This window comes from Micromys minutus (genome assembly GCF_963924665.1).
Source record: "Micromys minutus genome assembly, chromosome: X".
NCBI lineage: Eukaryota > Metazoa > Chordata > Mammalia > Rodentia > Muridae > Micromys > Micromys minutus.
This window is the reverse complement of record NC_137970.1, coordinates 21,681,034-21,695,907: the sequence shown is the minus strand read 5'-3', so window position 1 is coordinate 21,695,907 and position 14,874 is coordinate 21,681,034. Positions and strand designations below refer to the sequence as shown.

Genomic DNA, 14,874 nt, shown 5'->3' with positions numbered 1-14,874 from the left:
GCAACTCAATTCCTATTAACAGGATGGCTTTATGAGGAATAGTTCTTTAATTTGTTTCTTAAATATAGATATTTGGCTCATCAAAAATGCCATATCCATCACATTGTTATTTATTACACATTATGGACCTGAGAAAACTTCCTTAATTGTTCATTTATTTTAAAGATAACATGTTTGCTATAATTTTGTAAAGCAAAATAAACAAGAGTTTTCTGGGCCTCTTGGATACATTGGAGGCTGGGCGGGAAGATTTCAAGTTCAAGATTTTCCTGTGTCTTTTTGTGCTACAGTGAGTTCAAGGATTTCCTGAGAAACCTTGTAAAATTCTGTCTCAAAATAAAAGCTAAAAAGAGAGGCTGGGAATGCACAGTGCCCAAGGTTAAATTCTAAGTCCTACAAGAAAAGGAAGAAAAGAAGGAAGGAAGTACAAAACAAAATGTGAACATTGTCATTTATTTCCTAATTATGAAAACAAAGTTTCATAGAAAACCATTAAAGATGTATTTAAATTGCTTAATCAAGTCAGTATGTATAAAAATCACTGAATAAAGACATGACTTAAATGAACATATTTAAACATTAGGCTTTGTTTCCGGGACAGAATATTTCATAAATAGTTTGGACCTAAAGGTAAGATTAAAGCTGATCAACTATGCAAGGTTCTATTGTTCATAGTATTTCTATCGGATGAATCTAGAACAAGAGGATGCACATCCAAATCCAAACAGATATTGACTTGAAATCTCCAAACAAATAGCAAAAATGACCAATTTTAAGACTTCAAAAAGTGTTTTGTGTAGTATTTTAGATGTTGTTTTTCTTACTATGTGACCCTGCCTCAAAACAAAATAAAACAAAGACCACCTTAAAAAGCATTTCTTCTGTAACTATTTATTCATATATTCATTCATTTATTTGCTTGTTTTTTAAATGAATAGTAGAGGACACATGTCACTTTAGTCTTTTAAGTATTTATTGAACACCTTTTCCCCACCCTCTCCAAAAGTGTCCTTGAATTTTTTTATTAGCTCCATCTATATATACCCAACCATTCTTCACTTATATATCATTTCAAATGTGTTCTCTATCCTTAATCCAAAATTCCTTAAGTATCTCAATTTTCCAGAAGCTTTCAAAAGGCAGACAAAAGAGGAAATGAGAATCAAGGGATGCTTCTGGGATTCAGGCTGAGTTTAGGGTGGGACCCACTGCTTATTGTGTCTGACCTCATTTCATGACATCTCAAAGCCTGAGATTCTGGTACTTCTGGATCTGGTTTCCATTTCAGTTTATGGTGAAAAGAGGAGAAAGATAATCACACCAGTTTCTGAGACAAGACTCAGCAAAGTAGCAGTTCCTTGTGAAATCAATGTCTTTTTCAGTGTTCACCCATTTTTTTTTTTCAGTGACTGCCTTAACTCCTGGTTATAGAATAGCTAAACTGTTTTTTGTCTGTGAGGAAATCACTGTAAGGTTATGTGAGAAAAAAAATTATCCAAAGGTGGTCATTTGTCCTATCTTTAAAAAATAAATCCAGTTCCAAATGCAAAACATATTAGAATTGATTGTTACACACTAGAATTATTGCCCAGTTGGAAATTGCTATGGTTGAAGGAATAATTTGAGAAATTGGCATTTCTTTGAATAGCTTGGAGAAATCTACCTAAATAAACAATCCTTCCTGTGTGACAGTTCCCCTCTGATACCTTTATTTTCTAAAAATTCAGGTACTCAGAAGCCATCTAAGAATAAGAAATACAAACTTAGCTGAAGATAATATTTATAAGTTGACATGTTATTTTTTCTATTTTGAATACAGAAGAGTTGTCGAGTCCATTCATAACTTGTCTTTCTCTAAATAATCGCACATATCAGATTATTTTAAGTATTCTGTATGCATTAATTAATTAAATCAGTACAAACACTTTGAAGGAGATACTTAAGATCATTTTTACAGAGGAAAAATAATGTGATGCCTTATCCTGCTCTGAATTGAATCTCATTTCTAGGTTTCCCAAAGAAGTAGAAAATATAAATTAGGTCAGCTGTTGTTCTGAGTTAGGAAGCAAATTAATAACAATAATAAGAAGATGGAGTAGACTCCTTACTGCCAAGCAAAGCATCCACAGTACACATGTAAATCAGCAACAGCCAGCCATATGATACAATTCTCTCAAATCATCTAGAAATTCAGAATGACACTTTTAAGAATGTTTATGCTATTGTATTTTCAAACAAAAAATTAAAAAGTAAAAATCCCTTGGAATCCAAGTAAAAACATGTTAATACTTAGGTTTGGAGAGATAGCTCAGTAGGTAACAGCAGATGTTACTTCAACAGAGGACCTGGGATCAGTTGGCAGTTTCCACAAAGTAGCTCACAGCCATCCTTAACTCTAGGTTCAGAAGATTCGACTCCTTCTGGTCTTCTCAGACATCAATGGCCCCCTGATCCAATACCTTGTGATCCTTATTTATATGCTGAGAGTCTGAGTGCAAGATTCAAGTAATAATACTATGAGGGCTCTCTGTTTACTGACTTTATCTTAGATCAACTCTGTTGATGTGATTTCAAATGGCCACAAGCACTTCATATCTAGCACCACTGTCACACGTGATTATGAAGAGAAGATGGAATAACAGTAAAAAGAAAAGAAAAGAATAGAATAGAAAAAGTAAAGGGTCCTCAGAAAAATGGAAGCCACCTATGCTGTTGCATGCTTTTCATTTCAGCATTGAGGAGGCAGAGACAGATAGATCTTTGTGATTTAGAGACCAGCCTGGTTCACATAATGAGACTCTGTCTCCAGAAGAAAGAAAGAAAATGGAGAAAAAATTGTGTTTTCTAAAGGAAGAATATGACATATCTTATATAGTATTCATACCCCTGATAATCACACCTGGCCATAAAAACGTTATGCTTTATTTAACTTTCTTGTTATTGGGAAATTGTGGGAAGAAGAGACCCATATAAATGTAAATGGAATTATGAAAATCCCAAATCTAGACAGCGGGGATATCTCCAGGGGCAACACAATGCTATTTCTTCACCTGATCAACAGTGTCGGGAGACTGAAAACAATAGATAAAGAAGAAAATACAGATTAAGATTCATAATTTGTGAACCTGATGTGGATGTTACCTGAACACTCAATGCCATTAAATGACTATTGTTGAAATTTCCAATCTGTGCTAGTGAGATTGTTGGGGTTGTCTTGAGGATCAAAATTTTTAAAAGACTTTTATCATAGTTTCTTTTATGTCTTTTTGTGGGTATAAGGTTATCCTTGTATACCATGTGCATGCAGGTATATGCAGATGATACCTATAAATAGCTATAGACAGTTGATATAAGTAGATAGACAGACAGATAGAGAGACAGACAGATACATAGGTACATAAACACATAGGAATATATACAGAGAATATCACTGCTCTCACTTGATATGACAAAGTTTTCATGCATATACAATTTTCTTGAAAATGCCATTTAAAATAGACGCAAGATAGTCGACTCAAATTAGCTCCAAATTCATAAACTTGCATTCTCTTATAAAGAGTCCTGCCCTGAACCACCCTGTGTGCGTATCTTTGTTCGTATTATTTCCATCTTAGACTCATGTCAACTATTTAAAATTATAGGGCTGTTGCTTATAAAGAAGATATCTCTGACATATACCATCAATAATCACACAGGAGAAATACTATCTCAGACATTTAGTGTAAAATAACTTTGTCGTTTAAAGGTTCAGCTGTGTATCTGGAGAAGTTGGATAGGATGCCATTGAACCCTGGTCTGCAGGTCACAGCACTGTGCAAATATTCTGCACTGTTTCTACATTAATTTTATTTAGAAAAAGAAAAACCTTTGATTTCATTTGCTTATTTATAGGCCTCCAGACAGTGGGGATATTCCGTGTTGGAAGCTCAAAAAAGCGAGTAAGACAAGTAAGTGAACACTGAATGTTGTCTTTTCAGCTGACATTTAATAGAATTACCAGGGAGAAAGTTCAAGTTTATATAGATCCTCTTCAAACTATCTTTTCCTTACCCTCTGACCAACTATAATATAATTAAGTCCCAGGAGATGAAACAACACTCAGAAGCTTGGAAAAATGGAGTTGGGATGAAAGAAAATGTCTGGACATGTTCATTCTGTGCTTGGCTAAAGGAAACTATTTGATAAAAATATCTCTCTGAAAGAGGAGAAGTTGGAGATTCAAAACATGCATATCTAATCAGCAAGTGGTAGTAAATAGAAAATAATTCTGTAGTGGCCAGTTCTAACAAAATATGATAGGAAAATGCCTTACACACTGTTATCTGCTCTGATGCTACATTTATGTCATTACTTTTACAGAAATAAATGCTTTATAAGATTCTGTGCAAGCATTGGTCCAGGTTCATTTTTTATGAAAAGACCATTCCTTATTTTTTTCCAGTCTTGCACTACATTCCTGTGGTGGAAATTTGATATAAAATTGTTAAAGATAGCTTTCTTTGATCAGATAGGTATTTGGGATTGTGATGGTTTCATAAAAGGCAAGCTCTCCTTTAATATAACCCATTTGCTGGCAAAAGATAGTTATAATTTTTCTTTTCTCCTATTGTTTGTAAAGAGAAGGAAATAACAAACCCAGCAATTTAAAAGCTAAGCCAGGTAAAAATTTCAGTTGGATGAATAAAAATTGTTTATTCATATGTTGAAGTAAGTACCCTACCGTGTACCTTTTCTTTGTCAAGATAAAGGTTTTTCTTTTTTCCTGACTGGTTTTTTTTTTTTTTTTTGTATTTTAAATATTCACACAAGATGAATTAACATTTAACATTTCACCACTGCACTTGTAAAATAGAAAATTGTTCAGAAACTTCTTCTAGGCCTCATACCCCTGTAAAATTAAGGAACACCGTTATTAATAATATCTCATTGAATCACCTCTCCAGCTGTAACCCCTTCATCCTTTCTTTAAAATCTTATAGAGATTTAGAAATTTGATTCAAGATCATGTAATTTAATAAATTCTTCCTATTGCTCGCTTTCTGGCCTCCCCCCAAACCCTCCATCTCTGGGGTGGGGGTAGGTTAAGATTGTGTGTGTGTGTGTGTGTGTGTTTGTGTGTGTGCGTGTGTGCAATATGTGTGTATTCAGGACAGTACCATGGTGTATCTCAAGTGTCTTGATTGCAGTAGTGCCATGGGCATCCTCTTCATTCTGGCTGTCTTGTACATGCTGATGGAAAGTTGTCTCGAGAAGGTGAGCAATTGAGGGCAGTGATGAATGTTTTTACCAGGTAGACAGATGATGGTTGCAGGCAATTACTCCTTAACATTTTTGCGTCCATAAAAAGGGGAGAAAATCTTTGTGCAGGGATTTACTTAAGGATTACTCACTCAATGAGATGCAATTAGTGGTAAGGTAGGACTATATTTGAGTATGACATATGCTTTAAGTCACTATTTTATGTTTTTATGTTACTTCTTCATACCATGCCATTTTCCTTCAAAAAGTCAGAGCTAGGGCTAATGGCTCTTGTTGTGTAAGCCAGGGTTCTGGAGTTCATATCACCAGCACTCATATACAAAATGTATGGCCACATACTTATAAACTCAGCACTAGGGGTAAGCCAGGGCAAGCAAGGAGGTTCCTTTGAGCTCAGTGGCCTTCTAGCTTACTGCCACAAAATGCAAACTGTCCAGCTTCCATTCAGTGAATGAGTTTGTCTAAAAACCATAAGAATTCCAGTGATAAAGGAAAACACCCAACATCATTCCTTGACCTCTATATACCCTAGACTCACAGAGGGAATATGGGAGATATGAATATATTTAAAGTAAGAACTTGCCAATTGTGTTGTTACCTGCTTACCTTGTTCATGGTATCAAGACAACATAAGGACCTTGTTTCATTTTTACAAGTGTACTTGTGTGTTTTTCTGGAACGTATAAGAGTGTTTGATATCCTGCAAAAAATAATTAATCCTCTATGAATGAATGAATGAACGAATGAACTATATAAGTCTCACAGAAGTTTATTGTGATACCTACCCACACATAAGTATTCATTCAACAGAAAATAATGTATAAGGAACATCAAGCTGTCGGAGATGAAAAGCAGAGCATGATATTTTTATAATTTTTGCCACATTGTTATCATCTTTTTCTGCTGCTATCCATATTAAGAGGCTTTGTAAAGTGATTGAGGCAAAGAATCTCTCTGATAATTGCTCATAGGGCTATGCTAACAAATTTGAGATAACTTTCATTTCAATGTACAATCTTTTAAGCCTTTGTTATGCATACCTCATCTACATTATTAGTTTCGTGACTTGCCAAATAATCTTGAATTTTTTGTCAGTATTCTAGTAAACTATCCAAATTCCAATATGATGTGTTTGGTGACATGCCCAAGTGTTGTGTCATAGCTCTCTCACATTTACACTTGACCTAAATTCTCTTCTAACCCCCAATCCTTGCTTACAACTTCCTGATTATTATTAGCTACTCCTCTGGAAACGTCATTAACAACAAATCTAAAACTGTCTTTGTAAAACACATTTATATATAGGGAGACATAGAGATAGGGATGAAGATATGTATCCATAACTAATATGTATAGAGTCTATAGCTCAAGGTATCATGTGGCTTTCTTATGATCCACTCAGACCTAATGATAGACACTGTCCATGAAAATATTTCTCTTTGCTGAGCACTAAACACTGAGATTGGATGGTTCTGAAATATTGGCTACATGAAGCTTCTTGTTAAATTAGCCCAATGAATCTTATGTAACTGACTCTTGAACCATTGATTTTCCAGTTGCGTGAGGAATTTGACCGTGGGATTGATGTCTGTTTGGAAGAGGAGCACAGTGTTCACGATGTGGCAGCCTTGTTAAAGGAGTTCCTCAGGGACATGCCTGACCCCCTTCTCACAAGGGAGCTTTACACTGCATTCATCAACACTCTCTGTACGTAACAAAGCCAGATTTTCGGGAAAGTATCCTGGAATACCATGGTGTCCAGCTCACTTGTTAAAATCTTGTTCATGTGTTTTCCGATAACTGCTTTTGCCTTTATTGGTCTCTAATGAATGGGCTATTTGGGGGATTTTCTGAGATAAACCCTTGGGAGAACTACTAAGAAGAAAGCTGGACTCAAACAAATGGGAAAAGCCAAGAAGAATTTCAGATGTTTTCAAATGATCCCAGGAAAGTAGAAAGTGCTATAAGTTGATGCTCTGAAGTGCTAGCAAGAGTTTGCATTGAGTCGGTGCCTAAGAATGAATCATGGCTTCTGGTATGAGGAAGGAGGAGCCAAAGAATTCAGAGTAAGACACCAGTGAGCATTTCAGTGGAAGCAAAGTGGCACAGCTCAGTCACAAACCTTGCTTTCAAAGTATCTGTATCTGGCTATGCACACAGAGAAGGAGAAAGGATGGGCAGGAGAAGCGAAATGCCAAAGATGTATTATCCTGCACACATTTCTTTTTGCAAGACAACAATACTGATGAGATTGCAGCTAGGAAAGAAGACAATGTCTTTGTCATAAACGTCTTTGGTGTGGCCAAAAAAATCTGCTCCTTGTATATTGTTCCTTGAATAAGAGCAAAGGCCCTTAAACAGATTATAAAAGATTTCAGAGCATTCACCAGCTTGATAACATTGTTAGTAGGTATTTATCCGTATGCACTAAAATCTACTAAGTTAGTCTGAGTAATGAATAGAGACAAGTTGGGTGATGGAAATAAGGCAGAAGGGGTTATCTTCCTCATGATTTACCTAGATCCCCACCTTGTCTCTACAGCTTTCATAGGGTTTGTAGGTCTGCTGCTAAAGTGGTGGGAAAAATGTGTAAAGACACTGAGTGTGGCTGGCCTGGGTAACCTCTTTCTTAATGTAGCAGAGATGAAAGCTGTCCTCCGTGTCCAAAACAGTGTCAGCTCCTCTTGGTCTCACTTAGAGTGCCTCTCTCTTTCTTCTCTAGTGTTGGAGCCTGAGGAACAACTGGGAACCTTGCAACTCCTAATTTACCTTCTACCTCCCTGCAACTGCGACACCCTCCACCGCCTCCTACAGTTCCTCTCCATTGTGGCCAGGCATGCTGATGATAACGTCAGCAAAGATGGACAAGAGGTATGCTACCACAAAGAGAGTGCCTTCCTTTCGATTGTCTATCCGTTGTTCTGTTACTGTTATGGCTCAAACCATCAATGTGACCACACATTTCAACCGGAAATTGGGCCACCTCTCATTTGCATTCCCCGTCATTTGTCTCCTGACTTCAACCAGGACAACTACAAAAGCAACTCAAGGGGGGGGGGTGTCGTCATCATATAAGCAAGACATGGTTACCAGAAAAAAGCAGGTGGTCACAGGGTTTCTGTAGTGAGAAAGAGGGGACAGGTGACTGCTGGCAGTCAGCTTGCTTTCTGCATTTTATTCGGTGGGGACCCAAACCTGTGGAACGATATCACCCACATTTAGAATGGGTTGTCCTACCTCCATCTAATGTAGATTACACATCACTGACATGCCGAAAGATTTGTTTTGTGGTCATTATAAATCCAGTCACAAGTTCTCTGACATTTATGTAATAGTGCTGCCCAGTGCCTTCTCTTAGGGACAGTGTCTGAAAAGACATAAGCTGCCAACATCCTTGCTGTTTCAATGATGTCTCCAAATGAGGCTGCCCTTATCCTTAAAGATGTTTTACTCAATTACTAAAATACTAAATGTCCATTTGTGAGGGGAGATAAACAGTCTGCTAGAGAAGAGTTGGAGAAGTGTAAAATTAGAATGAGGGAGTGAGACAAATTTCATTCTTGTAACTAGCTTGACCTCTTAGGCTGACTTGGAAACAAAGCATGGCGTCCCCTCTTATCTCATCTGCATTACAGTATAGGAGTTTTCACTCCTTAAACCGTGCCTCCAAAACAGGCATTTGCTGAATGAGATGGGCCTTCTATTCTGCCTTTAAATCAGGTATAGAGAGGACTGGAAGTGCTAGTCTTGGCTCTTTTATGGCACTGCCACATGGCATTAACTAATAAAGGCACATTTGCAAAAGTCTGATGACCCACTTAGGCATATTCTAGTGCTAACTGGCCCTTCTTCCGGACTAGTATGGTCCCTCCTCCTATGTGAAAGTTTGGAGGGCTGTGGTTCCCTTAGGTTACACTCATACTTTCAAGAGGTTAATAGTTTTCCTGTTGGCTGCCTGCTAGCTGAAACCCTGTTAAATCCTCACCCTCATAGGAGAGCCTGGTTCCTTCTTTGTTTTCACACAGTCACACTTCTCTTTGACTTTGGTTTCTCCTTGAGGCCTTAAACCCATTAATAGGTTAATGTGTACTGTAAATGAACAAAAGGGAGCCAGGGGCATTCCAATCTTAACCTTATGTGCTGTTGTTTAAGTCTTTATTAAGCAGAGCTCAGCCGAATGATGAACTCAGTTCCTTGCTTGTCAGATGTTGTTCCCACAGGGCATGGACATGTGAAATTGTTTTCACCATAATTCAGAAAAGCAATCCTTTTCTCCTCCTACTTCCCATCAGGAGTATGAGAACAGAACTTGAACTTTCCAGAGGTAGCCATTTTTCTCTGTCCAAGTTATAATTAGTGAAAGCCCCATTGGCTTCAGGTTTCATCATATAGTCCTGACACCTTATTTCGGCATACACAGCTCTTCCATGGGGTATGCTGTAATTCTCATAATTGTTGCATAGTTACATTATCCGTCTGGGTGTCAGCTTTTATGGACTACAGAGATAATGGAAGCCATAAAGTCTAGTGGCTGAGAGGAAACAGAGCCCTGATTGGAAGGTATGTCAATTGCCTCTCTGGTTTTCCTTAAGTACTATGTGAGAAGGAGAAATCTGGGTCTTGGGTGATTGAGAAGTCATGGAGGAAAGCAAAACGTCCAGTCCAACTTGCTACAATATTCTCTTTTAAAAATAATTTTCAGAAACACGGTTTTTCAGTTCGAAGTTCAACAAGACTACACTACTCATGAGGCAGAGAAGACAATATAGATTGAAGTGTAGATTAATATAGATTAAACTATAAATGAAAATATAGATTCATCTTAGCCTGCTAGCATCCTAGTTGGTATTTATGACTCTCTTTAATCGTGTGTCAGTTTTGTGCCATAGTGCTTAATCCTTCTAATAAGCAAGATAAATACCAATGTGACCACTTTTCAGGGGTGGAAACTGAGGGACAGTGGTTAGGAAACTTAGCCTATGTCATCCATGGATGTCATTACTTATGGTAATATAGGTGGCACATTGGTAGAGTTTACAACTCTGGAGATTTGCCATATACACAGTAGTGACTGTAGATTTACAGAGGTTTTAGGACAATACCCCAGTAAGTAACAAAGGAAAGCTTTTGCAGAAGGGTCTCTTTCATCCATCTATACAAAGCCATCATAAAGGTAATGATGAGAATCATGTTAATCATAGTGACTGATGATCAGATAGATTTTGCAACTAGTGAATGTCAGGTGTCTTTAACTATAGCCAGTCTAATTTACTTAGTTGAAAAGGCAGGGATAGGGAGAAGGGAAGGGAAACAACACTTTATTGGACAAGTTAGAAATAAGTATAAGCAAGCAGCCATGTTAGACTTAAGAAGCAGATTATTACTGAGAGGTGGCAAGAAATTGCGCCATGTTCATAGAGTACTGAATGCTTCTGTGGGCACATTCTCCATCCTGCTAAGATATGAACTTTGAGTGCATTGTGAAACAGATGATATAAGTTATGTTACAGATTAATGTCACACTTACACACAGACGGGAAGGGGAGAGAGACAGAGACAGGAGAGGAGAGATGAGTGTTAGGAAGCTTGTATATCAGAGGCAATAGAGAAAACTGGTGTCTAGAAGATTGGGAGACAAGACAGAAGATAAACAGAATCAAGAAATGTAATACCAAATCTTTTCGGACACTGGGAGCTAAAAGGCCTGCAAATGGTTCCATGAAGAAGTCTGAGTAAAAGCCACATTTTAATTAGCTTATGGGAAATGGAGAAGATCGGTCGGTCATATAAGCATAGCATAAGAGGATTTAGTAAGGGTAGGAGTTGAGTAGCAAAGGAGAGGTTCTTCTCTTAGACTTTTGTAGTTGAATGAACATGTAGGGAACACAGAATGAACAGAAGCAGATAGGAGGGCAAAATACCACTCTCTAAGTTGTAGTGAAAGAACAGAGCATTTGTCCAACTTTTCTACCTATTTGATAGTTTGTGTCAGCCATTTGTTAGACTGTGACATTGTTAAAGAATGCAGCATGAAAGAAAACATAAAAAAAAGGTCTGAAGGCTCACAGTGCTTTGCTAGAGCCCTGTCTTTGTGAAAGAGGAAGAGAGAAAGCAGAGGCAGAGCTGGGGAAGGCCAATACTTGTACATCTGCAAAGTGAAAACATCATGTCCTTTCTAAAATGTGCTTAAAATTTAATGTACTCTTAGTAAAATCATGAATATATATATGTATATATACTAAAATGTATGTGTATATATTGAGGGAAAATGTTGATCTACCCATTGATGATATTTTGAGAGGAAATGATGATATTTTATTTAATTTGGTCTCTTGTGTTAATTTTATTTTATTCCATTCTGTTAGTCTTAGTATTTTCTTTGCCACTTAGGGGAAACAAGAAATTTTCAGGTTTAAGAAACATTATATTTCCCCTTTAAAAATGATTATAGTAGGAATAAAATCAAAACCCCCTGATGGTGTTTTTTTCAACATATAAGACTGCTGATGTTGCAAAGAAAATGTGGTGTGACTACGTCTTTGTTTGGAGAGAGAGTCCATAGCTATCTTGAAGTTCTTAGAAGAACTATATAAGAAGCAACATAGAGCCAATGTGGAGCTATACTTCTTGATGTTTGAGGAGGTACTTACTTCTAGGGCATGCAAAGTTGGCTTTGGAACTTCAGCACGTTTCTGCCTCCCTTGTCTTAACCTCCTATACTCTTGAATTAAAGCTCATTTTCCCTTTGCCTATGATGACATAGAGTCTGGCATAGAGACTAAATAAGACTAAGTACACTCTCATGATTCACAAAAGCCTGGCATCAGCTGTATGGTCTCACTCCCTATGGCTCCACCTACTCCTGGGTCTCAGATTTACTACCGCACTATCTGAAAAATAATGACTGCAGCACAGCTATTTTACTCATAAGTTTATCTAGAGAAAGAACTGAGAATGTCTCTGGAATTCCCCTAGATGTGATATCTGGACACACTGGACTTTTAATACATGTGAGCTACTTATATGATGCTTAGAAATGATCTGGGATGCTTACTTAGTGGAGATAGATGATTTCCTGGAATTGGCGAGCTAACTCAATCATGCAATAATGATTTAGTTTTGAGTGCTCCTATTACCTAGAAAGACCATCTATATTTTAATTAATTAAGTAAGTAAGTAGTGTCGATCCGTGTATATATTAAAATATGGGGAGCAGAGGTGGGAGATAACCAAAAGCAAGACTCCTTCACAGTTTCATAAACAGCAAAACAAAACATAAAGCAGGGAGCACAAACCACAGCAGCTGGGGCTGCAGCTGGAATCTATGTGCAGTTTTACAGATGGATAGTGTTGCATTCCCAGAATAGCAACCAGAGAAGAGAGCGGAAACAGAACGCTAGACTGTCCTTGTACTAAGCATTCTTTTAACTGAAAACAAAATCTTCAGTTTCTTCAGAGAGAGGGGGAAGGGAGGGAAGAGAGAGAGAGAGAGAGAGAGAGAGAGAGAGAGAGAGAGAGAGAGAGAGAGAGAGAGAGAGAGAGAGAGAGAGAGAGAGAAGAGAGAGCTTTCTTGATGCTTCCAAGTTCTCAAAGGAGGAAAAGGAGGAACTGAAAAATGACACACATTTTATTTTTCTCCTTAACCATGAATTTCCAGGAAGAGGATTGAAAACTTGAATAAAAACGTATGAGGCTTCATGTCAATGAACTAAAACAAAGACCGAGTAACTAAAGGTCCCACAGGAAAGGCATTGCCTCTTTGATTTTTGTGACATTTACCACAGTGAATACTTTCCCTCAGTGGTGACTTGTTCTCCTGAACGATGGCCTTGCCTTCTAAGGATGAAGCAGTCTGAGCTCTGTGGCAAGCTTGCACCAGTTCAGTGTTTGACATGGGAAGCCTCAAGGGCTTCACTCCGGCAGTTCCACCTGGATTCTTGTATCCTATGCTAGGTAACCACATACTGTCTCAAAGACGGTGTTGATCTTTCTGGGGTTGGAGGTGCATTTTTATCCTCACAGTAATTAGCATTCTCAGCTGATGTTAACAAGAGAAATGAAAATTCACACAGACCAGTAGTTCTCACTGGGGGAAATTTTGCCCTACAGGGTACACAAAGGCCCCTGTGGAAACACCTGTGGTTGGCACAACTGAAGGTGAAGGGGAAGCTACTAGGATTTAATGTTCTAAGGCCACTAATAGCCTATGATGCATAGGATAGTACCTAAAGCAAAGAACAGTCTGTCACTAAATTTCACTATTGCCATGATAAACACTGGATTAGAGATATTTAGGCAGACTTTCCTTCTCATGTGAAAAAGGGGCAAGTAAGTAAAAGGATTACCAAGCTTTTTAAAATGCTCATATTTCAGATTCTGATTTAACTTGGAGAAATGACTCCCAAGACAGTGCTCGGCCAAGCACATAAGATGTCATTTTGTAGATATTTCTGTACCTTATTTATACTAACAGAAGACTGAAAATGACACAACGGCATAGCATTTGGCTGTGCTTAAGAGAAATCATGATCAGTTTATGCAATGAGATACTTACGGCCCAGAAAAGGGGAAGAAGGAAAATGGTTTGAAGTTGGGACAGGGATGTAACATGTTGGTAAGAGACAGCAAGCAGGTTACAAAATAGGCTATGGAGTGAGAATCTGGCTTTCAGGGGAAAAACAAACAATTAAACCAGAGGTGTCTGTGCAAATAGGAACTTAGGAAAGCATTTGAACTGGATCTGGGAATTGGTGGACTGAAGACTACTTTGTTTCTACATGCTTACCCTAGCTTTCTACTTATCAACATATAGAATAGGAGTATTTTAAATAACACCTTTCCACAGAAAGCGTAGTTTGCTGCCTTTATCTGTGTTTCCTTGGTAGAGACCCCCTCCCCCCAGCTCAGCCTGTGCCTTCCTTCTTTGTCTCTGCTTCAAGAGTGATTAAAGAAACAGCAGCACTCACACTGTTCTGCCTAGCTGCCAGCCAGCAATTTCTATGACTGGCATCACCCGAACCACACTCAAATCCAGCCCAAAGGTGGATGAATAGAAGGCTTTGGGGAACATCTGTCACAGGAGATGGTGCACTTGAAACTAATCTCCCCAGCACCTGGTTCTCCTATTTTTCAAATAGCTGGCCCATCCTTGGTGTGTCTTATCAGCTGCCCCTTAAGGGTGAGAGAGTCTAATGGATCCCTCCATACTCCTTGATTGTTCTCAATCTGTTTCCATTACTGTGATTCAAACCCGGAATCCTCACCTCCAGTGTGGCCCTTCATTCTCTACAATGATAATCTTGGGAACTGTACTTACCCCTACTTCCGTTCTAGTTCAGAAGCTAGCTTCTGAAACCTAGACTGTGGTACAGTGTCCTAGGTGGTCTCTTACCAATGCTATTTCTATAGCCATAGATTGCTCTTTCAAACAGTCAAATTCTTCATTCTCCATACAAAATCCCCTTGCTCTGAAGTTCCAAATATGGTCAATGTACTTTTATGTGCTCCACTGTGAAGATGCCCCTTACTTAAAAGACTCTTCTTTTCACTACAAGTAACTGGTTCCTTTTTTTCCAGACTCTGTGTGTCTGTGGGGTGTGTGTGTGTGTGTGTGTG

General features: G+C 38.1%; 1 protein-coding gene across 2 annotated transcripts in view; it reads left to right on the top strand.

Annotated features, from left to right (window-relative positions):
- The window catches only part of ARHGAP6 (Rho GTPase activating protein 6), a gene marked incomplete at its 5' end in the record, with an annotated part of 484,952 nt that overhangs the window by 441,861 nt on the left and 28,217 nt on the right, over nt 1–14,874 (top strand). For both annotated transcript variants that reach the window (XM_080909837.1, XM_080909838.1), the window contains 3 exons: nt 3,892–3,947; nt 6,816–6,966; nt 7,982–8,130. In XM_080909837.1, the coding sequence (XP_080765963.1) occupies nt 3,892–3,947; nt 6,816–6,966; nt 7,982–8,130 (356 nt within the window). The remainder of the gene's footprint in view (nt 1–3,891; nt 3,948–6,815; nt 6,967–7,981; nt 8,131–14,874) is intronic.